General features: G+C 41.5%; 1 protein-coding gene across 4 annotated transcripts; it reads right to left on the bottom strand.

The window, feature by feature from the left end:
- Nucleotides 1-11: 11 nt before the first annotated feature.
- gigyf1a (GRB10 interacting GYF protein 1a) lies at nucleotides 12-23,647 on the bottom strand. 4 transcript variants are annotated; one of them, XM_018703902.2, is made up of 26 exons: nucleotides 23,381-23,647; nucleotides 18,783-19,406; nucleotides 18,623-18,686; nucleotides 16,125-16,254; nucleotides 15,799-15,894; nucleotides 15,487-15,604; nucleotides 14,682-14,790; nucleotides 14,035-14,234; nucleotides 12,974-13,203; nucleotides 12,726-12,840; nucleotides 12,408-12,590; nucleotides 11,843-11,997; nucleotides 11,476-11,644; nucleotides 10,971-11,272; nucleotides 10,288-10,388; nucleotides 10,039-10,139; nucleotides 9,846-9,919; nucleotides 9,408-9,545; nucleotides 8,953-9,168; nucleotides 8,635-8,855; nucleotides 8,316-8,473; nucleotides 7,986-8,149; nucleotides 7,274-7,318; nucleotides 6,691-6,835; nucleotides 2,646-5,909; nucleotides 12-2,481 (listed from the first exon to the last, which is right to left on the bottom strand). In XM_018703902.2, exons 3-25 carry the CDS (start codon nucleotides 18,655-18,657, stop codon nucleotides 5,842-5,844), a joined length of 3,273 nt encoding a protein of 1,090 aa, XP_018559418.1. In that variant the 5' UTR covers nucleotides 18,658-18,686; nucleotides 18,783-19,406; nucleotides 23,381-23,647; the 3' UTR covers nucleotides 12-2,481; nucleotides 2,646-5,841. The 4 variants fall into 4 exon arrangements, with proteins under 4 accessions (XP_018559418.1, XP_018559417.1, XP_018559419.1 ...); XM_018703901.2 differs by having other exon boundaries at nucleotides 12,726-12,843; nucleotides 23,381-23,646; XM_018703903.2 differs by having other exon boundaries at nucleotides 11,049-11,272; nucleotides 12,726-12,843; nucleotides 23,381-23,645.
- Between the last annotated feature and the right edge of the window lie 1,694 nt (nucleotides 23,648-25,341).

Below are 25,341 nucleotides of genomic sequence, written 5' to 3'. Positions count from 1 at the left end.
TGCAGAGTCAGTCACTGCTAAATGCTATTTATTTAGTATTTATTTTGTTCTTCAAACAAACAAAAGCCAAACTATTTACACATCTTTCAGTTGTTCTTTTCCAAAACAGTTTCAATACATGTATGCTGTTATTTTAACAACATTCAGACTTATTAAGCAAAGGAGCTGAGCTGACAGGGGTACAACTTTCATATCTTTTAGGCCAGTATTGTTGGAATTACAGTTACCAGAGCTACAATGAACTGCATGATCAACTTTATAGCATCAGAGGACAGGCCATGACAGGATCTTTTCAACTACAACCAAACACCCCAGGGTTTTTGACAACACAATATTGCAGTTTATCTAATCATAAAAGCCTTTGTAGTTCAGTAAAATAAACTGCATATAACTACAGTTTACTCTTTTAAGACAGAATGACTGACCAACAACTAATACCACACAATATCAGCTTTTAAAAAAATGTCACATTGGTATTTTTTAAGTCATCCAAAAAAATAAGAGACTTGTTAGCATACTCATATGTTTTAAGTCATTTTGTTTTTTTTGGCAACTGATAACAACAATTTTAACATAGAAACCATTAAGTATTAATTCAGTATCAATTCAACAGTTATGACATACTGGAGCCTACTGTGGCTACCTCAGTTTACACAGTTAGCTATGGCAGGTAACTATCCACCAAAACCTCAGCTAATCACAATGTACATGAGTATTACAAGTCTAAGCTGATGGTAGTCAATGAATATCAGTTGCCATGTTGATTAAAAACTGCATATTGTTTAGTTATCGAGGATACAAAAAACTACTGGCTGACTAAAAGCATTAATCTCTCAAATTCTCTCCAATTAGATTTACACACAGATCAAGACACTATCCAAGTTATCTAGACATGGAATTTCTTTCACACACAACTGACTGGTCAAATCCTTCCCTAGTCAGTGCCATCCAAAACGGTCAGCTCCACTAACAGACAGAGCAGAGGCCACCTTGGCCAAGTTGTGACCCATCTCTAGGTTTAGTGTCAAAAGCCACAAATATTACAAATCATGCAAGCTTGTTCTAACAAACATGTTTCTCATACAAGCCCGAGTCGTCATCTCAAAACTGTAAAAAGTACCTAGTAGCTTCCAAGCCACAGAAGCCTTCGGAGTGTAAAAAAACTAACCAAAAAGCCCCAACTTGTATCTAAATTTGCGGATGACCTGTCACTCTGATTCAGTTTTTCCTTAAACAGTGTAACCAACACTAGTCTCAGCGACAAGTCTGTCCTTTAAGCCAGTTCTGTGCATCCCACCCTGCCAGATCAGCTCCAGACAGTACAGACTTCAGCCTGCACTTTCAGCAATACTCTACAAAAAAAATCTAAACAAATCCACTCTTCATTTTAAGGAAACCAAAAGGGCAACATAAGCCACCAGCAAAATCAGATTAATCAATGACTGCTTTGCTGCTCTATTCTGTAGCTAACTAGTAACTTTCATGATGATCAGATGTACATTTATGAAGTTAATACAGAGCAGACAGTTCTGTTAGCCAATAGAAAACAGTCTTGTTGAAAGCTCCTTCCTTACTTTAACTTTAGAGGACAGTTAACAAGGTGGTGTCCAACTTAAATTCATCATTTAGAGAACATTTTCAGTTAGCCATTCAGGACTGAACTATACAATTTAAGGCATGTTGAACAAAGAAATAAAGCAAAACCCACTATGAGAAAAATCAAAACACAAACTTTTACATTATTTACAAAGCTCAGCATTTATAGTGATGAGCATTGATGCTTGTGTGTGTCTGTATGTCTTGTGTGATTTGATATTGATGTAGCCCTGTAATGTGTGCAGACGCGGTTCCATAGGAGAGTCAATGTAACTGAGTGTACGTTGCTTTTGCTCTAAGTGTGCATGTAGTGTCTGCCACTCCTTTGGACTCTAGATTCTATGTGACATGTAGCTACGTGTTTGTGTTTTTGTCATGTTTCAAAGTCTTTTTTTTTTTTTTGTACAATTCTTTCAGTTTATCCAGTTCCACAGCTGCAGGGATTTTTAGTGGCTTAGATGTAATCCAGCCACATCCACCGAAAACCCAACCCAGCTCTCTATCTCTGACGTCTGAGCAGGAGGGCAGGCCTTCTGTCCCGCTGGTTCAAAGACCTCCATGCAACCACACGAGAGTTTCAGGCTGAGGTGGATGATGACTTCTGGGCGATACGTGTCTCTTTATCCTCTTCCTCGCCAGAGAGTGCTTGATCAAATGCCCAGCCTAACACTTCCAACACAGATGGGATCCATGGTCGATAAACCTGTAACTTCATCTGGTAACTGTCCAACTGATAATGCCAATGGCCTGCCCAGTCCGAGGTCAAGACAGAAAAGTTTCTTAGGGTTTAAGTTCAAAGAACAGGTTTCGGGTTGGCTGGTTCATGGGTTGGCTGTAGATGAGATCCTCCTTGTAGAGGGCAGCAAATAAAGCACAGCCAGACGCCTGTGAGGAGACAAGAAAGAGCACAAGACCATCACCACCACACGGTCCAAACAATTCTGTTCGAAACAAAGTGCAACAAGGTTATCTGGGAGCAGCTGGATAAAATACAGTCATGAATATACAGCAACAACATGCAAGGAGGAAATTAGGCAAACATATCTTACCAATGCCAAGGATTCTTCCTCCTGCAGTCACACTACAGCTCTCAAGGCAGTCACCAGGTTGGGAGATGAGGTGGAGACATCCTTGCCAACAGCTCTTCTAACCTAAGTCTGCCTCTTTACTGTGTATGTTCATCAAACACTCTTGGCGGGGCTTTGTAGCCACTGCAACATCCATTTAGAAAAGCAACTATCAGTCAGTCTTGGAGACACTGTAGCATGTCCAGCACCTCAGTCCATGTTCCATGTGGTTTTCCCTTCCATCCCCGATTACTTCAGGGTTACTGGCAAACTACGGGAAACTCACAGCGAGTCTATTTCAAACTATTTTCAAAAAGATTGGTTTTCTTGAAGAACATTCACTCCATATGATCAATGTCTCATGAATTTTCCTTCATCCATTTGCAAATTTTCTTTCTACGCAGAAAGGTAATACAAAAATATGGTTATATACAGGAGGTGGGAGAAGACATGCTTCTCGAGTCTCTTATTTCAGTTTGGGAATATCTTTTCAGTGACTTTGTCAAAGTCGTAGCAATCCTCCTGTTGTAATTGTGCTCCCATCCCCAAAATGGTACCTCACAGCTTGAATGAACAAAAGTGCATAGGTGAGTTGGTGAGGGCAGGGTGTGAGTGCTTATGAGGGTTGAGGTGAAGACAAGTGCACGAACCAGGTGTACTCATATCGCCCTCTCAGTTCCCTCCAGGGTTATGCATCCCTGCACTCCGTTCTCCACAAAACAGAGCCAATCCTTGATTTTACCGCCTCTGCTCCATGGTTGATCATCAAGTCTCAGGATCCAAAACCACACACAAAGGTCCAGTTAGAGGATCTTGTCCATGTTGTTGTGATGCCTGCCACTCTTCCTCAAAAAAACCAACACCACTCAATGTCCATATGGCAGAAGCGCACTTGCAAACCCCACCCGTCTTATCTTAGAGGAAAAAAACAAAAACAAAACAAAAAAACAAAAACAAAAACAAAAAAAAACTGCACCCACAGATATCCATGTGGTTTGTAAACAACCAAAGCTCCAGTATGGAATAGAAAGAGTCCTTTCTTTGAATTCTTAAGTCACTATTTGTACGACCAGGATTGTAGAGGCAGTGTGTTCAACTGTATCCATCCCGACTTTTTTTTTTCTTCTCCACTGTGAAAATAAAAAAAGACCTCGCTAAACTCTTTGAAGCTTTTTTGTATTTTGTTTCCATTTTTGAAATCTTCTGAGGAAAAAATATCTGGTATCAGCACGGGTTTCTTGTCATTTTTTTTTGGAATACATTCAATATTTTCTTAAGAAAGAAATAATACACACACTTCACATGGCGATAATGAAACAAAAATGAAAACAAATTAAGGAAACAAAATTAAAAACACAACAAAAATAGCAGCCCCAAGTGCTCATTATCTTAGTCCAAATACTTTTTAAACTTTGTATATAATGTATATATTCATATATATTTTTCATTAAAAAAAGAAAACTCGTCATTATCAAATTGCAACAACGAATAAGTAACACAATATGCTAACATTTCATGCACCGTTCTGTGCACTTGCACATTAAGATGCTGTATTTTTTTTTTTTTTCAGAGTCAGAAACTCGACACCTTTCATTCACAAGTTCGAGAGCTGACAAAAGGCAACGTGATCACACCCCAGGAAAACAGACTGGACTAACCTTCCGATGGATCACCCCTAGACTGAACTAGAAATATTTTACGATATAAACTTACATACTTTACATACACTGTGCTGAGCACTGACACACATCACACTTGCTCTCAAAAAAGAGTTAATGTCTCAATGGCCACGCACCCTATCCAAGTTCTTAGGCACAAATGTGCATTCATACACATACAAAAAAGCACATGTATTCAAAATGAGTACCTGTAGTCTTAACTCATTTCTATGAACAGTAAATGAACATGCATTCTGAAAACACACACATACACACAAACACATACAAAGTCTCATTCAGATGCACACACAGTAATGTCCCTCATGATTTTCCCTGTCTAGTAGTCCTTCTAGGTCTAGAGACAGCTCCCCATGGGGAGAAGCTAAGGGAAATAAACTAGTGGTGGTCATCATGTGATGCGCGCAAAAGCTGACATTTACAAATGTATGCATTTCTATTTCGTCTATCTGGGGATGAAGAGCTGGTGAGAGAAAGGATGTGTTGTGCAATTGCCCTCTCTCTCTCTCTCTCTGCCTCATTCATTCACTATCTCAAAACATGGAGACCAAGTCCCTGTTTGGAGAAGGGACCCATACACACACATACACTCTCTGAACATGAGAATACAAAATTACCATTTGAACAAAAAAGACAAAAATGGCCTCTTATGTTTCATACATCTTGGTAAGCAACAAAAGAAAAAAAAAAACATTGTGCAGACTGGTATATTACTGACACAAACCAACCATCTCTCATCAGTCACACTCACAGTCATTCATACACATTCACAAAAAAATATTCACTTCTATAACTAACCCCATTTGTTTGATTTTTTTGTTGTTTTTGTTATTTCTTTTTTAGGCAAGTGCAAATCTTCAAGTTTTTTTATAATCCATTTTTCAATAGCTTTACTTTTTATATAAACGTAAAAAAATGCTAAACAAGAGAAATATCAACAGTGTTTGTCTTTCGAGAAAGGATTTGCTCTCCGATAAGGTTTCAACTAAAGGTCCCCCTGACTTTGAAAACCTAACAGCCCGACCATTCACCCCACTGACTGTTTCACCACCCCCTTCCAGTTCCGATGCACATGCACACAGATAATGTGTATGTACACATACTGTATGCTCACTGATTCCAAACACTCACACATACATACACACATGAAAAAAAAAAAACTATTCAAATCCCATCTCAATAAAGTGCATTAGTTCAGTATAAGGTGCTTAATCTTTTGAGTGCCAGAGGATACCCATCTTCCTTTTAACCTCACCCCTCCTCACCCCCCTTCTCCCCTGCTCAAGTGATCAACTGGTGCAGCAGGGAGCCCTTTTTTCTTTTAGGAGGGAAGGAAAGAGTGGGAGGCGCAGATCCAGGCGCCTCCACCCTGCACCTCCCCTCACGCACGCTCCCTTCCTACCCCCACCCCCGGTTCCCCCAGCAGTGCACATTCGTCATCAGGTTTGTCTGATTAAAAGACAGAAGGCCTCAGGTAGCTATTGCTGCTGCTCTGCGTCACATCAGTAATCCTCCACCATCTCCATCTCATTCAGGCTCAGACACTCGCCCGTGTTGTGGAATGAGTACCCTGCAGGGAGAAGGGGAGGGCAAGGAGGGCAGAGAGAAGAGATGGAGAGAGGAGAGTGAGATCAGAGGAGGATGGGACTCAGGGGAGCTTGAGAAGCTGGTTTAGACAGTGCAGGCAGGAGATAAAGATGCAATCCTGAAATTATCTGATCGTCTCAATTTACGAAGAGCCCTTCAGTTCTGGTAATGTTAAACAGTATTTGTAAATGTAAGAAGCAGCTTATAGAACTCAGCCTGCAGACTACTCTCTTTTTCCCCCCATTTTTTTTTTATATCAGAATAATACAGCTGAATCCATATCAATGATTCCAATATCAAATTTGTCACTGATATCACATTTGTTTGACCACCTGTTTCTATCTACCTCAGGAGTGAGCCATATCCCATCTCTGTGTTCATGCTCCAAACAGCTCACAGGTACATAAATAAACTTCTTACCCTATGAGCTCATCCTACTCACCACCTGGAGTGGGTGCAAAAAAGTCATCAAGAAGATGTAATACTTTCTGCTGCAGCCTCAGAAGGCTGCGCTTCTTCCTTTAACGCTTTTGTTAGACTCCATTTGATTCCTGGTGATGATTACATTTTCCCATTTTGGCTTATTTTGTGTGCAAATCCTAACTTTGATGTGGGAGTGTGTGGCTGGTGTCTTTGTTGGCTGGTTGTGTTTTGTATAATTACAATGCTAATCTGTGGTGAAGCTACTTATAGATTCCGAGCAGATTGTTACAGATGAGTTAGGTCAAATAGTAGAATCATGAAGTTGTGGTGCGGTCACATACCTAAGATGCTGGGGTCAGAGTGCAGCATCATGGGCTGTTTCTTTTTCATCTTTCCCCCCTGGTTGTCGTAGAGACCAGCCTTGCCCATGTGGTTGGCTTGAAACATGGACTGCAGGGTGCTTGGATTCATACCTCGCATTGAGTCCTAAAAGAGGAGAGGAGAGGATTCAGCCAGGGTGAATTATGAGAGTGAACAACTATCTGTCTGTTGAACTAAAACATTAACTAAAACTACAATGCCAAAGAGAAGTGCTGAAATGTAAACTAACTTCGTTTGCTTGCCTCGTAAGAGGTAATAATCCATGTTATTTATATCAGACTTGTGGTAAGCTGAGTGTGACTGAGAGCAAACAGTAAATCAACAGGCTTGTTTGTCTGCTGAGCGAGGAACAGCACCTGGAGTGCAACAATTGTTTCCTAGTCTGCAGGAGCCTTTAGGTCAAATAATATGAGACATTCATTTTGTTAGGTGTTGTACCAGCAGGAGACAACAAACACAATCACAATCACTCTCTCCTCCCCACTAACAACTGAAACCCTGTCACTGTGTATGTGTCCAGTGTACAGACATATTTGGCTTTACCTGCAGAGGGAAGTTCATGTTCAATCCAGCCACTTCCTTTGATAACTGGAATAATAAAGAAGAGGAGAGGACACATTTATACAGAGCACACTATAACAACACACTCAAAGCTATTGTAGACATTTTAAGCTCCTTAGTAGTATGCCCAATCATATTTCATTAAGATTGACTCTAAGGTCAAATCAACATTCACAAATATGTATACTCTTCTGACATATCACTTCATTAAACAGAACCCATTTTACAGTCAGCTCGTTATTTGAAATGTTTTATGTATATGTTGTGTTAGTGGAGGGCAGCCTCGTTCTTCTACTTTTAAAATGAATTACAAGCACTGTGTTTGTGCAGTGAATGAGAAATTAGAAAATCAGCAGATACAGACTGGAACACAGTCAGTAACCTTGTTTGCTGCATTCATTCTGTCCCCGATTTTCAGTTTGACAGATGCAAATTAATATATAACTTGCAATAGTTAGTTTCCTATGAAAAGGTTGTATGATTAGTCTCTGACCGCAGCCATCAGAGGACATGGTAACTCTCCCTGCTTCACACAGAGCAAAGAAAGTCTGTGTTAAAGTTTCAGCTAGTAAATAGCTGTTTTTCTTTACTTTTGTTGTTTTGGATCCTGAACTGAAAGGGGGGGGGGTCTCAACAGGTTATGTGTCCAACATATACTCCACTTGACTTGAAAACCATTGGAGCTCAGGCCTACCTGCTGCTGCTGTCTCTGTTGGTTGGCTTTCTGTTTGGCACGTCGCTCCAGAAACTGTTTGGCGAACTCTTTGGCTTCCACTGTGTCCCCTAGGTAGGACCGGATGAAGTCCAGCACTGCATAGGGAGACTCCACCTCCTTCAGATATGCCACAATAGTGGCAACTAAATAAAGACAAACACAGTTTAAATCTTTAGTGATACTGCAACTGTGGGGACAGAGGTTACATAAATACTGAAATATGTTTGATTTAACTCATAGCGACTGATTAAGTTGAGGGTGAACTTGCATCACTCTTGCCACTGCTAAATACATAAAAGCTGAGCCTACCATCCAGAGAGGAGGAGGAGTTGTTGGCAGAGGTGTTGAGAGCGTGCAGCATCTGTTCACACCAGGTGGTGAAGCCATCCTGAGGCTTCATGCCCTGCAGCAGCTTCAGCAGCTTCTCCTCCTCCTCTGTCCGCTTACGACGCATCATGTACTGATCACTGCAGAGCACATTATTAATTAGGGTGATCAGCTGATACATACGGTATACATTAATTCCTCAATTCTATCATCAGTGGTAGCTGTAAAAAGGGGATCTCTAGCAAAGGTGCGTTATTTTTATTAGACCTACCAACATTCAGTTTTGGTTCATACTACGTACCTGAGTGACGGGCTGCTGCGGCTGTTCTTCAAGCCCATGTTGTTGTTGCTGTTGCCACGCAGGCCGGTCTGGTTCTTCACAGCCTCGTCCCACATGCCCATGCTGCCTGAAGAGCTTCCACTGCCACTTTTACCCTCCATACCTCCAGGCCCGCCCCACATGCCAACACCCTCAACCCACTGCCCTCCCATGGAGGAGCTTCCCATCGACATGCCAGGGTGCTGGAAACACACAGACATATCAGCCTGATTTTTATTCCCTTCAACATACTAACATTATCTCTGCATGAAACCTTGGAATTGCATAGCTGAAACTCACGCGGTCTCTCTGCTGCTGGGCCCTCTGTTGCTGCTGCTGCTTCAGGAGCCTCTCTGCCTCCTGCTGCATTTCCATGAGAGCCAGAGCTGGGGACTTTCCTGCTTTGGTGAGCCCAGTGGAGGGACCCCCACTCCAGCCTGAGCCGCCTGCCCCAGGACCCTGCTGCTGGGGGGCCTGCTGTAGCAACTTCATGATCAGCTCCTGCTGCTGTCGACACTACAGGAAGTTATGACCGATTAAAACACAGTATAGCTATAGTCCTTTTATTACTTGGTGAACCAAGGCATCTGACAAATGTACATTTAGCCCAAGACAATATAATAATGAATCTGTATTTAACACAGTGATTACCAACAGCAATCGCTAAATTAATGTCATATAAGGGTATTATTGGCTATTATGATAAAATCTTTAAAAAAAAAAAAAAACAGACAAATCCCCCTTCTTCATCTCACCTGCTTGCGTCTGAAGAGCTCCTCCTCCTCCCTCCTCTTCTGCTCCTCCTGTTGCCTCCTCTTCTCCTCCCTCCTCTTACGCTGCTCCTCCTCCTCACGCTTCGCCCTGAGTTCAGCGTCTCGCCTCTCCTGCTGGAGCTAAAGGAGAAACACACAAGACTCAGAATAACAGGTACAAACTGAAATCTCAGTGAATGAAAGGTTTTACTCACTCCTGGCTACAGCATTTCTCAGAAATTAGCGGTAATTGGTAAAATTTCAGTGTAGTTGTCGTGCCTGCTGACAGCACTGACAAGCAACAACTACTTTTACTTGTTTCAGTTCAAGTGTTTCTGTGGACAGTGAAATGTAATGAAACTGACATGAACAACAGTGTAAAATGCTACAAATGCCCACAATCCATACATATAGACAGTATATGTTCACGACTTTACCCACCTTTTGAAGCTGTTCAAGAGTTGGACCCTGAGTAGAAGGATTCATTGTTATGTCCCAAAGACTGGCTTCACCGCCTGCAGGGAAATTAAATTGGATTTTTTTTAGCCGCACGTGATACAGCGTCTATTTGTGTGTTTTTATTGTATGTGTAAGTGTGTGCCTATGCATAACCAGCTTCAGTCTAGAGGGGTACCTGAAGGCTGTGAAGCTGAGGTATGCATGTCCCACATGGACCCTGTATCTGGCACTGACATCGACCTGTTCATCGAAGGCATTATACCCTGCTCACTGCACCTGGAACACACACAACAAAACCCAACACGGAAAATTCAATCAAAAAAATTCTCTCTGATGTAAAATGACAGAAACTAGGACACAAACGAATGAATGTAAACTAGTCCAGACAAGTGAGGTGGAACTGTCTCACCCCCCATAGACCCACCTGTTAATGAGCTGGAATAGCTGCTGCTGTTGGAGCTGCTGATAAAGAGCTGCTGCTGCCAGCTCCTGTTGCTTTTTCAGGCGCTCCTGGTCCAGGTTTCCCTGAAAAGAAAAGAGAGCAAGATCGCCAGTCAGTACAACGCACCCTCATACTCAGAACACCAAACACAGTTATCCATACATAGTGGGCTAAGTCCAACAAAGAAGTGCTTGTGATAGGTTTTTCCTGTGGTATTTATACATATCATCATTTAACAGACTACAAACAAGTCCAGGTTTCCTCTGCATACAGAGAAATGTCAAAAACTGACCATAAAGGAATTGTTTGTTTCCTCAAAATGATATTCAGAGTACCAGGCTGTCATAACTGCACAAACATCAACTGTGCCACACTTACAAGGAACCAGTGATGTGTCAGGTATGGTATGGAGCCTGCCCTGTTCTGCTTCAATAAGTTGAAGCTTACATGCAGCTAGTGACATTGGGAAATGTCATTTTAATGACTGAAATTTGATTATTGAATCATCTTCTGGAATTTTCTCACAGACCATAGAAGGTAATCAAGAAATGAAGAGTAACACAGTTAAAATTACAGGAGCAAATTTCTTCCAATTAAAATAAAGCCCCTCATGTTGCGATTTGACTTAAAAAAAAAAATTGAATGAGTTTAGAATTTTCTATTACCATAACCTGTCTATCAATATTCCCTCTCCTCTGCATCCTCCCCTCCCCATCCTCTACGTTGGCTGAGCTCTGACTCACAGTCCCGGCGGGCCCCCGGGTGGGCTGCGGGCGCTGCGTTGGTGGTGGCTGTCTCACCAGCAGGGGCGGCGGAGAGGGCCCTGGGGCGAAGGGCACGCGGCCCCACATCTTGATGACATCCCCCAGGGGCTGAAAGCCCTCGTCACAGCCCCGCTTCACCAACAAGGTCATGGTGAAGTAGCCAGCCTGGAACCACTCGCACATCTCCACAGTGGTGAAAGGACCTGGTAGTGGGCAGGACAGACAGAGAGTTGAGTTTACAAAGTAAACCCTGTGATTATGTACCTCACCTTGTGTACCTCATGTAAATGATTTCAGGCAATAGATTTGCTGTAATCTAGCAAACCAATATTTATGAATTTGTAGGCTATGCTTGAATATTTGAGCGTATAAGTCACTGTAAATTTTGTGAAATGTATGAGTGTACCCTGGATCTCTCCCTGTGGGTCCTTGTAGAACCACTTCATGGCGGCCTCATGAGACAGCGGCAGAGCGGCTGCTGTGTTCCTGCTCTCCTGCTGCTGCTGCAGAGCCTGGGTGAAACACTCCTCCTCCAAAGAGGTGTCCTGCAGTGATGCCACCATTTTCTCTGCCTCCTACACAAACACACACCCACACAGATTGATTGTATATTCAACATAATGACCCTTGAATATTCTGTGGAAAAGATAAACAGTAGCTGCAGCCCTCCTCAGAGGAAAAGAAGTTGCTCAGCTGTATTAAATGTAGTTTCCATTCTGATTATATAATATTTCTGAGACAGCTGCTTGAAATGCGCTTCCTGTTGTTCCTACCTGCTGCAGGTGCTTCATGCCCTCATCGTCCTCAGTGTCTCCTCCAGATGGAGGGAGAAGCGGAGCAGCAGAGGAAGGGGGTGGGGGAGGCAGACTGGAAGAGGTGGCGGCACTGGGGCTAAGCTGGGCCTTGGAGCCCCCTACTGGAGCCACGTCTGACGCAAAAACAACAGCAAGAACAAACATTAGTAAAACAATGGGCCCTATTTTTAGTATTACTATTAATGGGATGGTGATGTTGGATGTGGGAGGTAGAGCCACCTACTGGCTCTGTATCTGATATAGCAGGAACAGCAGGTTCAGTAAACAAGATATTAAATGACTGGGGCTAAACATATTGTATATCAAACCAAAATATCAACATGGTTTAATTTCCTCTCTCACAAACACACACACACGGTCCTGAGACTAACAGGGCTGAAAAGAGGTCACGAGCTATAAAGTAACAGAGTTAGGACAAGACCAGTTACCTACATTATAAACAGGTACACAGGAAATACATATTACTGTTGCTGACCGAATCTTCAACACAGGAAAGTGCAAGGGGATTTGGAACTAGATATACCTTCACCAGGGGTGCTGTTGGCCTTCACTTGGCTGTTGCTCAGCTGAGTGTTTTCCACCACTGGGCCTGCATTGCTGGGTTGGGGCTCCAGGGATGGAGGGGTACAGTGTGTTGGAGGAGAAGAGGAAGGTGATGCTGGCTTTGCCTCACCATCAACTACAGCAGAGCTGGCTTCTTTACTCTCTGTGACAGTGGAGGACAGGAAGGAAAAAAGTCAAACAATGGCAAAAGTTGTAATTAACTGCTCCTGAGCCTGTAACTAATTAGGGGTAAATATATGACTAAAAATGTGCAAACAATAAATAACTTTGTCCTCACCTTTGTCCTTGTCTCCCTCAGCACTGTTCCTCTCGTTATCAGCAAGGCTCTCCTCCTCTTCCTCCTCTATCCCCTTAAACTCAAACTCCTCCTCCAGGATTGTCTCCTTGCCACCCTTCTGGATGAAGTGGAACAGGAGAGGAAATTAAAGTTTCTTAACATCTGTTATCAAATAAGAACTTGACTTACAAGAAAATGTTCATGGATTGAAAATAATACAGTTTCCACTTTTCTTCCAGTATACACACCTTCATAGGCATGAAAGCTCCAGAAGAGTCGAACGTGCCCATCTCACTATCCTCCTCATCTGTACACCACTCAGGCAGGCCGTCCCTGTCATCCTCTAGTCCCTCACTGCCTGCACGCCGGCGGCCACCACCATGGCCCTCCGAGTCCCGGAAGTCAAAATCAAACTTCCTCCGGCGACTCTCACCTGGACCGCTGTGGTCCCGCCAGCCTGCTGAGCGAGGACCACCATCTGACAGAGAGAAAACATTGACCACCGATAGTATTACAAGCAATAATCAGAGGAGTTATCAAAATATAAATAAAGTTGAGTAGGTTCGAAGGTACAAAAACAAGGTTTCATAACAGAATAACATTGCCAAGTTACAGCAGTTGCCCAGACAGTCATGTGGTTAAGTCTTGGGATCTGTTTTATCTCACCTCCTGGGGCTATTGCTCTGTTATTAACCCAGCTACAATTTGAAATTTAAACATGATGTTTGGAGAAGGTCGTGTAGTCCCTAAAACCTTAAACGGTTATGTCCTCAGAAACTGTGGAAGCTTTAAAGAGAAGCTCTATGTCAGCCTGTCTTGTAAAGATCCCTTCACTGCCACTAGATGTCAGTGTATCTACTGTTTAAATCAGACCTGCTGCACACATTGTTTAACAGAGGTTTAATGGAATAGAGTGTAAATACTGGAATGAGAAGTAATATAAATCACTGCTTCTCTGGCAATTTAAGACCAGCTTTCACCATGTATGGTGTTACAAGGGCTACCTTGACTCAAGGATGAACCAAATGTAATTATACTAATTTCAGCTGTCACAGCTACCTTCATACTTCCTACTTCCTTAAGACACAGAGAATTGCTTATTACATTAAGAACCAAATAGGCCATGTCTTACCTGGTGTACTCCAGGTTTACTGTAGGCTTTTGCTACAAAGACCTGTGGCATTATGTGGTTTTCAGTGCCCATCACACATTTTAAAAAGGAACATAAACCCTGTGGCCTTTGCTTTTTTCAACACAATCAGGAGTTTGAGGCGGCACAACAATAACTACATGTTTGTATTTATCATACCATCCCTGCGGGGTCCAGCAAGTCTCCAGTTGCTGCCCGGCTCCCCCTCATCCTCCTCCTGCTCTTCCCGGAGGGTGCGCCAGTTATCGCTGTCAGCCCTTGTATACTCCTTCCTCCCTGGACCCCCGGGACCTCCAGCCTCTTCGAAGCCAGGACGCCCCACCTCGCGCCGCAGCGGCTTCTCAAATCGGCGCTCACCCCTGAGGAAAGGAGGGAAATGGAGAGAAATTATATCAGTTGAGTCATAAACAACAAGGAAAACAAGCCCAAAACATGAACTCGCTTTTATACTTGGGGAATGTGTCCAGTTAAAACTTGCATCTTGTTATGGCAGACACCAATTGACACATATTATTCAGGTTCATGAAGAAAAACTACTTAAGACGTACACACAGATACTTTAGTTCAGTGTAGGCAGATAAGATGTCTGCAAAAGCGAGATAAATTGCCTCGTGAGAGCAAAAACCTACAAAAATACCAGAGCAGATTATAAAGTTTATTGCACTGGATGACAGTTTCTCTCAGCGCTGAGGATATACGCTTTTACGATGCCATGGAGCACTTGGAGCAATGATTTAATTTGAACTTTCAAACCCTTTTAAGGACATTTCTTGAAATTTTGCTCATATATGCAGGGTTTTTCTTACCGGTCATCCCAGCTCTGGCTGCGGTGTATCTCTCGGACGCTGCGGCCAAAACCCACTTCCACATCTTCAATACTTCTTTGGTAGAATCCACCTTCACCACGACCTCGTCCTGATTATATACACACAGAGAAGAGGGTGCTTCTATCTAATACAGCCATCATTGGAATTGGAACTTGTCATCGGCCATTTGGGATTGTTTCACTCTCTCTCAGCAGTTTAACGTGTTCTGAAATCTGAATAATGTCACTCTTTTAAAAATGTAACAAACACTTCTATAACCTTATATCCCCTTAAAGCAGCAGACGGGCACACACACATCTACACATGTACACACATTATGAAACCCACACAGCATCATTCTTCTCAGTTGTTTCCTTGGCTGTCCTGCACCGGACGGCTTGTGTTTACATTGGCTATTCATATGCGCGGAGTGATGTGTGTGCACAAGGTGAGTTCATAAGCCCAGAGTTTTTAGACAGGTGTGGCTGGACAAAAGGAGGACTATTTAGACAGGCCAAGAGGAAGTGTGCTGCATCAAGATGGTGGAAGAAAAAGGGGAAATAAACACTTGAGTGGTTGGCTTGAATAAACTGTTATACTTTCCCTGGATAACAGCCACTGTAGTTACAGCCAAGGGTTTGGGCAGCGTTTCTGTTGTTGTTGGACTCATGTTAGTTTCAGCGCAAGTGGTTGTGAATTTATCATGAGTGCACTTAGGCTGAATCAATGCTGTTCTTTATTTGTCACAGTTTTTTCTCTTCTAATGTGTGCATGGGAGGAGCATTTTTTTGTCTTTAGTTTTTACCTCGACCACCTCGTGTGGCCCCTCGTCCTCGGACCACTCCAGCTGGGGCAGCCCCACCCACCCCTTTTCCCATGAGCCTCAGCACCGCCACACTGTTCACAGACATGGAGAAGTTCCTCTGCGGAGAGAGAATGGAAAGAGCAAAAGGGAGGAATGTGAGGAATGTGAGCTCACAGCCACATTTGTCAACCGACAGAACAGCTCGCTTTAGAGTTGAGGTTGTATCACGGTGAAATAATATATGACAGGCTGAAACAGTTCTACATTAACAGGTATCAAAGTGTCATTGGTGAACGTGTGTATGTGGCAGACCTGCTCCTCCTCAGTGAGAGGCACCAGTGCCAGTGGCTGCATGGGCTCATCTTGCAGAATAGCAGCAAACTCCTTATCCTGCATGTCCTCTGGGACCTAAAAACAGCAACAATAAGCACTTAAGAGGACAAAATCATCTTTAAAACTTTTACCATGACTATTAAAAAAAAAACAAACAGCTGGCCTACAAAGAGTAAAGGAGGAGCTTTAAAAGCAACATACATGCTGAGAAGTGCTTGTTTGCTTTTTTCCTTTAACACTACAAAACACTTTTCTTTCTGTGATTCATACAGTCCTGAGAGAAACTTAGTAGTTTTCCCACTGACCTTGTTGTCTTTGATATAAAGTGCTAACATCTCCTCTCGGCCGTAGCGGTACTCGGCCAGCTTGTACTTTGGCATGGCGGGGGAAGGAGGGGGGGACGTCACACTCCCCCCACTGGACAGTGCACGGAGCCTGTGTGAAAAAAGTGCAGTCCCTATTAGGATTATGTATTTCAAATGTCAATATTTCTTGCATGAGTCTCAAACAGGCCGTAAGACATCTCAGTGTTGGATCCAGTCTGTTGCAACTTTAAAAAACATCAGAAGTCTAATAAACCAGGAACCAAAGCTACTGTTCAGGTGATTGTTTGTACATGAAAGTGCTACCCTGCTACTACAGATACAACCTTTAAAGCCAAATAATTACATCACCTTTTCTTAACTACCAACTTTAGCTGAAATGCATTGTAGAAATATCACTTATAAATAACTTTGTGTAAATTCCCCTGTTGGCACATAGTAGGGAAAAAATAGAGTGTGCTTTTGTGTAACTATAATAGAATTGCTTTAATCTGAATTGGAGAAAAATATCTAATAGCATCCATCTTGCGGCAGAGAAAAAGAAAGAATTTACTAAATGTTCTGTAACAAATCACCTATCCTCCTACGCAGGTCCCCCTGAATACACTTGGCTCAACACAGATGATATATTAGCTTTCCAATCTCAAGATTTCATTTTAAAAAGCTATTACTAGAAGGCCAGCTTCCAAAGCCTGTTGTTTAACAATGGCTCCATTCACATGCCTCTACAAAGTGTTTCATTGACTCACAGCCCCACATCAAAACCATATGTAACTCAGAGATGTGGAGGTGGGTGTGGGGTGCAAAAGGTAAAGGAAAGCATCATGAAACACCAGTTGGTAGCATGTAAGCATTTCAAAGAGGGTAAAAAGAAGTGGAGCAGCGACTAATATGCATAATAAGAGGAGCGCTGAGGAAACATGCCAGTGGGTGGGGTACTAAGAAATATTTTTGCATATTTGTATCCACTCCACTTGTATTTACCCAAGCCAAATATAGCTTCCCTCCCCAGTAGGACAAAGCATGAAATAAAGGACTGGACGGTCCACACACCAAAGTCTATACAGTCATGTGTCAGAGTTTTAAAGAGCAAAGGTTGGTCTAATAAATGTTACATAAATATAAATGACTGACAGATTGTTTTCACTTTAAGTTCTACCATGATGACTAACATACTTGCCAACTCTCCTGCCAACAAAACCTCAAATGGTCTAAATAATTTTGTAACGCTAACAGGCTTTAAAAGACTTGTAAACATGCTGGCCAGACAGCTGTATGTGGTGAGCACATGGACTGGCCTCTCTATAGCTATATTAAAAGGGCACAAGGATAAAAGTGGGCTGGAAGGGCCACTGAGAGGAAAGCAGCTGCAGATGTGTAAAGAGAGAAATATTCTGTGAGGCTGGCACTGCACCAAGAATGCACACAGCAGTCACAGGCCGTTAGAGATGGAGAGCTACCAAACTGGAGACTACATTCCCCCACCACCACCACCATTAATCGCTACACAAACAGTCACTGAGGAGGAGAAAAAACAGCAGAGAGACAGACAGAGATGAACAGCACAACGCTGTAACAAAATCCATTCTGACTTCAGGTAAAACGGTTTTGCCGTAGTTAGTGATTACAAAAGAAAGCAGTCTTTGAAAGCTACAACTGAAAACACCAAACTGCACAAACCAACCCACAGAAATCTACATTATTTTTTCTTCTGTGTGGATAGTTCTAGTAATTTGTTGGTTTAGCTTTTCTTCCTTTTGGTTGCTGGACCTAAGGGCAGTAACACTGGTTTGTCCAGGACAAAATATGTTAATTTTTGTCAGTTAATGGTTGTGTTTACACAATGTCAGAAAAATGAGAAATCACAGTTTCCCAGAGCCCAGTCTTCAAATAGCTTGTTTTACCCAACCAACAGTTAAAACCCAAAGATATTCAGTTCACTGTCATAACATAAAGAAAGGCAGTATGTCCTCAAATATTTGGCACTTTCATTGGTCATGAATCTAGTTGGCATTTAATTATCTGTCAAACTGACTAATCTTTTCAGTTCTAATCTTCACATATACAGGCAAATTTTTCCATGGCATTTAGTACAAAAATTCCACAAAGTTCACAGTGGACTTTGTAGATCCCAGTGGATGAATCCCAGCTTTTCACTGATCCCCTAAACTTTCCTTTAGTGCCACCAACAGGCCAAAACCACTTTAAGCCAACATGGAAGTCCTCAGAATGCCCAGAGTAATGGAAACTTTGACATGATAGTCAAAATCTCAAATAAAAGTATGTAAGTAGATGTAGAGTGGCATTAACTCATAAAACTTATTCAACTTAATTACGTCTTCCAATTCTTACCTCATTGCCAAAAATCTACTGAATCATTATGAGAGGAACAACGTGATTTCTTCAGAAAATGTATCTCTTTGTATTCAATAGTATTGTGAAATCATGCTGAAATAACATCAAGAAATCATATAAGTTACCATTCTGGGCCGAAGTTAAGAGTCTCAGCAGTCATATTCCTCACGTCCACACAGAACTGAGTATCTGAGGAGAAAAACAATTCTTCATCAGAGAAAAAAAACCCTTCACTTGTAAAACTGTATTGGCAGAAGAATAAATGTGGCCCCCCAACTTCCTTACCCTGTCCAGATGATCGGAGCAGGCTGGACTGGGCTGGACCAGGCTAGAGCTGGCTGGCTTTAGTTAGGCTTAGGTGACTAGAAGGCTGAGTGGTGCTTAAGCTGTGGTCACAGAGCTCCCCAAACACACAGACACAAAGAGAATAGCTGCCAGTTTCAGGTGCTTGAGGAATACCAGGTTATCAGGTCCTAACTAGGTAAGGAAGGGGGTTCGACGATAGTTTGGAGAATGGAAGCTCCTGCTACTCACAGCCGAAAAAGGTTGTTAAACATAAAAAAAGAAACAAAAAAAACCTTGGAAATTAATGATGGAACAAAATAAAAACACTCTTGCTAGTAATAATGTTTTCTTTCTTTTTTTTGTTTTTGTTTTTACAGCAGTTATATCTCACATTAAAGTTAAAAATATGAACTGATTCATCAAAAAGGTAACGCAGGAACGAAATAACAGCCAAAACAATGAAACAGGCTGCTGGAACAGCTGCCAAGAGCAGACGCGACTCGCACTCCTCTTCTCCCTTCTCTCTCTCCCTCTGTGCCTTTTTCTCTCGCTCCAACTGAAATGTGGACTGACGGACACCCTCCAGGTAACTCCTTTATTTCCTGTCCTCCTCCCTTTGCACCACTGGGAAAAAAACAGAGTTTGAGAGATGGGATCAGAGAAATTGGACAATTAAAATAAAGATGGTTGTTCAACATAAAAAGCAGTCATAAAGAACAATGCTGGACAACTGATAAATTAGCAACTAGTAAGATGCTTTTTCACAGCTTGACAGTTTGTCTCTGCTGTTTGAGGAAAAGAAATGCTATTTGATTTTGCGTTGTGTAGCCTTGACATGCTGTTTTCGAGGCAGTGTGCCTTGGACTCACTCAAAGGTACTGTCCCAATTTGATCAATCCGTTACAGCACACTGAGCTAGGAAAAAACACTGTGGTATTCCTTCACTGAATAAATGAAACGGCAAACTATTTCTAGTTTAGTGCTCCATCATGGGGCAATGTCTCTGGTGCTCACAGGAGATTTTCCATCCAGAAATGTAGGGAGTCTATTTCAGGGATGTTGTGAACCAGCTGCTTCTAAATGCATGCAGCTGGTTGGGGATAGTTCCTGAAAATGTCATGGTTACTACACCAATACCCAGGAAACTACATTTCATCAGTAAATGTCCCATGCATACAGTGCCCTTAGGATATGAACACCACATCCTTATGTTCATACAGAAATGTATTTGTTGTTGTTAATGTCATGACACATGGCAACTCAGCACTTCATGTGCAGTTAATGGTAAAACTTTCAACATGTGGTCATGTTAAACTTAGATCTTTTTTTCTACTTTTTTATCATCATGAAGACTGTGTTAGTATTTACTTTCCATTTGTCCAGATGACTGCTGTCTAACACACAACCACCCAGCCAGCACCTTCTCAACTAGCTGAGTGCAAGATGTGATTTAGTACTGCTGGGGTGGGGGTTTGCCATCATATGCAATCATCCTGATATTATGTTTCCCAACCACTGTCTAGCATTAGCTTATGTTGTTTTCATACTTCTGGCATGCTTATGGATTTCAGTTAATAATTTTTTAATAATATTTTACTATCTACTCTGGGTTTCTATGCATGGTAGTCCAATCAAAGTACAAAACAGTAGTCAAAAGGTATAAAATTTCAATTAAGACTACTTTTAATCTAGCAAGATGTTAGAGGGGCTCCTTTTGTTTTTATGTAAGTTATTTAGCATGAAATAAGCTTCTCAGCAACAATCTAACACTATAAATTAAACACAAGATAGTCTATAATTGAACTACAAAACTAGCAAACTACACATATGTTCATATGCATTTGAACTTGAGTGTCTTTGTCCTCAGGATCAATGTTTAGACCATAAAACAGGGAACCATAAATTCCCAGTAACTTAAATAACACATTACCAGCAGATTTTATCAGATGTACCCAATTACAATCACTATGTAAGTTGATAAAGTATCCAATTACTTGGGGTTGGGTGACATGGTGATACACAATATGAGATGATAGAAGATCGTTTATAGTCAGTGATTCTGTCATAACTTATCTGGCTTTATTAGCCCACTGTGTGTAGTCTTGTAAATCAGTAGGCCTCCTTGTGTATATGTTGGGCTTGCAGGACTTTTCCATCAGTGGAGTAACCTCAATATAAGATTCTATTCATGACGTCTACCTCATCGATGAGTCTCAGCCATTGACACCGGGTCAAAGCCCCTTAAAATTTGTAGTTTTTAAATGTTAAAGACATAATCTTTAGTATCTACAAAATTCTCAAGGAACATAGGCTAGTTAAGAGAGATGGGTGGAACTTTGGGGCATAGTAACTAAAACTTTCCTGCATTTATGATATGCACTCAGGCATTCCCTGGTGGTGCAAAGAAAAACTGCACAATGTGAATTATTACTGATACTAAATACTAAATATGGAGACTTGTGTTTATGGACCTGATGACTGAGGTCTTTGGCAGAAATTAGTTAAAACTTATTTACTGGCCACAGTAAAGCCCATTACTATACAAAGGACATGGCATTCAACTCCTGTGCCTGGCTACTGATGACTCAAATGAATAATGATCAAACCAACGACAAATATATTATTCTAAATGACTCAGTTGTGCATTCTTATAAATAGCATCTTATATCAAAATGCCCGAAAATAATGACACACATTTTGTTCATATCACTCACCCATACACACCATTACCACTTACACTACAGTCAGTGGTCTCTTATGACAATGATCAACCCTTTTGAATTGATTGCTTTACTCCTTTTGATACTTTTCTTAAATACATTTTTATCATTGTTCACAAATTCATGTGTGCTGAAGTAATAGGCACTGAATTATGTTTGAACGTTCACGGTTACCACTGAAAAAATTTTACATCAAAAATCCCATATGAATACAGGACAAGAGATTTTTATTTATATCTTGAAAATTGTCTTGAATGAATTTGACACTGCTAGTGTTGAGATGTCTGTGATTCAATACGCCTCATTCCAACTGGTGAATGTCACATAATACAGAAAATCCAGTATGACATAAATGCAACAGAGCACTTCAACAGTCTACTTCTAAGCAAGCCAAAGGCCATTCAATGACATAACTAACAATACTGCAACATAGACATATTTAAGACAACATAAAACTGGAAAATTAGATGCTGGCAGTTTACATCCCAGTGCAGCATGAGTATAAATTCTTAATTTACCCTTCTGGGTTCATCTGCTGGAGTTGAAGTTGTGTGCATTTGTGTGAAACCCAAAAGTGTGTCAACTTAAATGACAAAACAGCACCATCATGGTGGTAAAATAGGAAAATAAGGATGTTCCAAAAAGAGACAGTACAGTTTTAACCAGACCTCTGGTTGCCACAACTGTAATAAACTCATTCAGGCTAGTGTTGAGGATGTCTTGTAGATATGTGGGAATTATCTGATACTGGTAATCATATTGCAAGTAATGGTAATTTCGTAAGCATTGTGACTTCAGGCGCTTATACTTTGAAATTATTTATCAGTTTGAGGGGAGCAAGGTAAGAAAACGTTAACCATTAGGATTCATTTATCGCAAGCATGATAGCAAATCATAGATATTACAGTGGGATCAGTTAAGCTCTAGCAAAAGTCCAAGAATGGAAGAAAATAATTCAACCAAAAGAATCAATTACGAATATATAACTTGCTAACCATGATTAGCCCGCTTGCGGTTATTTTGATTCCAGGTATTACTTATCTCCAAACCGAGCAAAGAACTAACATATTTGGTGCCTACTGCTAACTTTACACTAAGAAAAGTGAAGCAAGGTCACGAAAGAATAACGCTACTTGTAAAAAATGAAATGTATAATGCATCTGAACATTTGCAAATGTAGAAGTGCTTCAAACGTGGCGGGATTACATGATTTCAAGCTGCGAGGAAGCAAACAGTTAAGCTATGCTAATGCTGACTTTACACGCACACCAATTTCTAACTTTAACAAAATGAACTATGCTAATTGTTTGGTCGTAAAGATGGCTAACAAATAGCGAAAACAGCTCGAGCTGACATTAGCTACGGTCAGTGGACGCTAACTACATTCACGCATACACTGTCCGTCTTTTAAGCTAATTACCGCAAAACAATTGCTGGAAGAGGAAGATAAATTTAAAGTTACGGGAGTGTTTGGTCCACAATATCATATTTCTGTTGCATAACACAGATAGGTTAGCTAGTCTGCTGCCTAACCTAGCACAAGGTATGCGATGATCGTAAAGGCCTTGGCTTGTAGGTTCAAATGACACCAGATATGATGGCGGAGGGGGCGGAGTGTTGGGATCAGACTCCCCGGCCTGCTCCGCCAATGTGCGGACGACCACCTCCAGTCCGCTCTCGGTATTAAGCTAGGGCTAATACGTAAACAAAACAAACACATTGACACAACAGTTTTAAGCTGTAAAACAGCTTGGCGAAAATGCGTTTCTCACGAAACAAAAATCCAAACCATTCGAGCTGCAAGAGCCGAGGTTAGCTTGTTAGCTCACGTTAGCCTGCTAGCTAAAAGACAAGCTGCAAAGAGGAACCATGGCTTACCTTCTCTGTTTATAGCTACCAGACTGGTTGTCTGCACGGTGTGTCTACAGCCAATATATCGTATGCATTGGTCTCTTTAAACACTGTAAACGTATTCATTCGACAGAATCGTACTTTCAGAAAGTCGTGCTCTGTATTTTATTTATTATTTTTCCCTCTCCTCCAACGGTCGCTGCTGCGTATCAGTATGTGTCTGCTGGCTCCCAGTCGCTGCTCTTCTTGTTGTTTGTGTTTCGGAAACATGGCCGTCCGTGTGACACCACGTGACTGGACATTGACAAGCGGCTAACCAATGTTGTAGCAGGGCAAACACACCCCTATTTACCAGTTTGGACACTGATGTGTACCGCACTTTGCAACGGTTTTCTCAACGCAGATCGTTGTGGCTGGATGGGCTTAATTGGCCAGAAAACTGTAAAGCCAGGGCAATATTAGCGTGAGATTGTATTGGGTGGGCATAAATCGACAACAGCTAGCTCAATTCAAACTCGTATGGAAGCAACGTGTGGTCACACGATAACTAAATTTACTTCCTACAAAGTTGTTTTCATAAACGTTGAAGTCAGTAACTTCAAACTTGAAATGCATAATTAGATATTTCGGCCTACTGACTATCAGTACCCCTTGGAAGTGGACCGAATGACTAGCAGAGCCTACACAGGACAGAGCATGTGCAATACGTTTATAGGAGGCAGTAGCAGGGTTTAGTCAGCAGAGGGCGCTGGTAAATAACAGTGGCACCATATGACCAAACAATGGTAAATGATTTTACATATATCCACATAGCCTACTCCTTTAAAATGGGACCATCCCTCACATATTTTAAACATGCAAGCAGACTAAATTAGTATTCAGAAGATGGTGTGGTGAAAGTGAATGAGAAAAATACTGAGTAAATTTGCAGATAAAAAACATGCAGATCAATCTGGAAATTCATGCTGACGACATTAATAACCAGAGTTTTGCACTGTGTGTTAAAGAGGAATGTTTGAACCAGCATGTGATCAGAGTAGCTGAGTACACAAAGGCAAACCACTAACATCACACATGTATATAAATACAGGTTGCATAAACAGTAGAACTTGACAAAGTCAAAGTCAGCTTTATTGTCAACTCTGCCATATGTACGCACATACAGAGGATTGAAATTGCATTACTCTTAGACCCACGGTGCAGCAAGGTGCACTCAAAAATAGTATACACAGACAAATATATACAATAATAATCACTTTATTGGGCTGGGCTTTTACTTCAGCACTCTTGACACATGCTCTTGCAGCTTCCTCGGTATTTAGACAGATTCATGGCCATCCAGCACATTTGCACAGAGGTGACACTCTTCACTCTGCCACCCAGATCAACTTTGTGCATGTAATGTGTGCCAAAGGTGGCCAGGAATTTACTGTAATCTGGTTTGGTCTGGTTGTTATGCTGCAGTGGAAGGCTCATAATAGACTAAACAAACTTGGGGTTGAGGGGTTTGTTTTTTTTCACACTGTAATTGAAGTGGAAAGAAAACAGTCTCTCAGAGACAGCATTACCCACATTACAGCCAGAAGAAATGAACATTCTGACATTAGCATAATTTCTGCATCATTTCATTGGTCTAAGTCTTATATGGAATTCAAGGCTAGAATTACAGTTTAAAGCCCAGATATTTAATAAATCTCTATAACATTAAATATTCATGACTAACTATTGTGTATTATGACTGCTGTGTTTTTACATAGGATCCCATTGCTCACAGTATGGAGCTGATTGAGAAAAATACCTTTTCAGGGACTTTAATATTATTTATTCTGCCTGAAATTACTATGACATTGTTATTTTTGCCATGATTTCACAGCTGTTGAAATGACATTTGTCATGATGGCCCATGATGGTCTTAGTAGCTAAAGACCGTGTACTTCCAGCTAAGAGAGATGTGGTGCTCAGGTCAGGATCCACATCTGTATTGCTCC

Source organism: Lates calcarifer, linkage group LG14, assembly GCF_001640805.2.
Source record: "Lates calcarifer isolate ASB-BC8 linkage group LG14, TLL_Latcal_v3, whole genome shotgun sequence".
In the NCBI taxonomy this organism is placed as follows: Eukaryota; Metazoa; Chordata; class Actinopteri; family Centropomidae; genus Lates; species Lates calcarifer.
Note: the sequence above shows the minus strand (reverse complement) of the source record. Positions and strands in the feature narration are given on the sequence as shown.

Bases quoted from the DNA above. Each gene is read 5' to 3' on its own strand.
- gigyf1a (XM_018703901.2), bottom strand. From the start codon at position 18,657: ATGACTGCTGAGACTCTTAACTTCGGCCCAGAATG. The intron at 9,546-9,845 runs GTGGGTAAAGTC...TTTCTCCTTTAG, and splicing joins CTCTTGAACAGCTTCAAAAG to CTCCAGCAGGAGAGGCGAGA. The intron at 6,836-7,273 runs GTAAAGCCAAAT...CTCCTCTTTTAG, and splicing joins ACATGAACTTCCCTCTGCAG to GACTCAATGCGAGGTATGAA.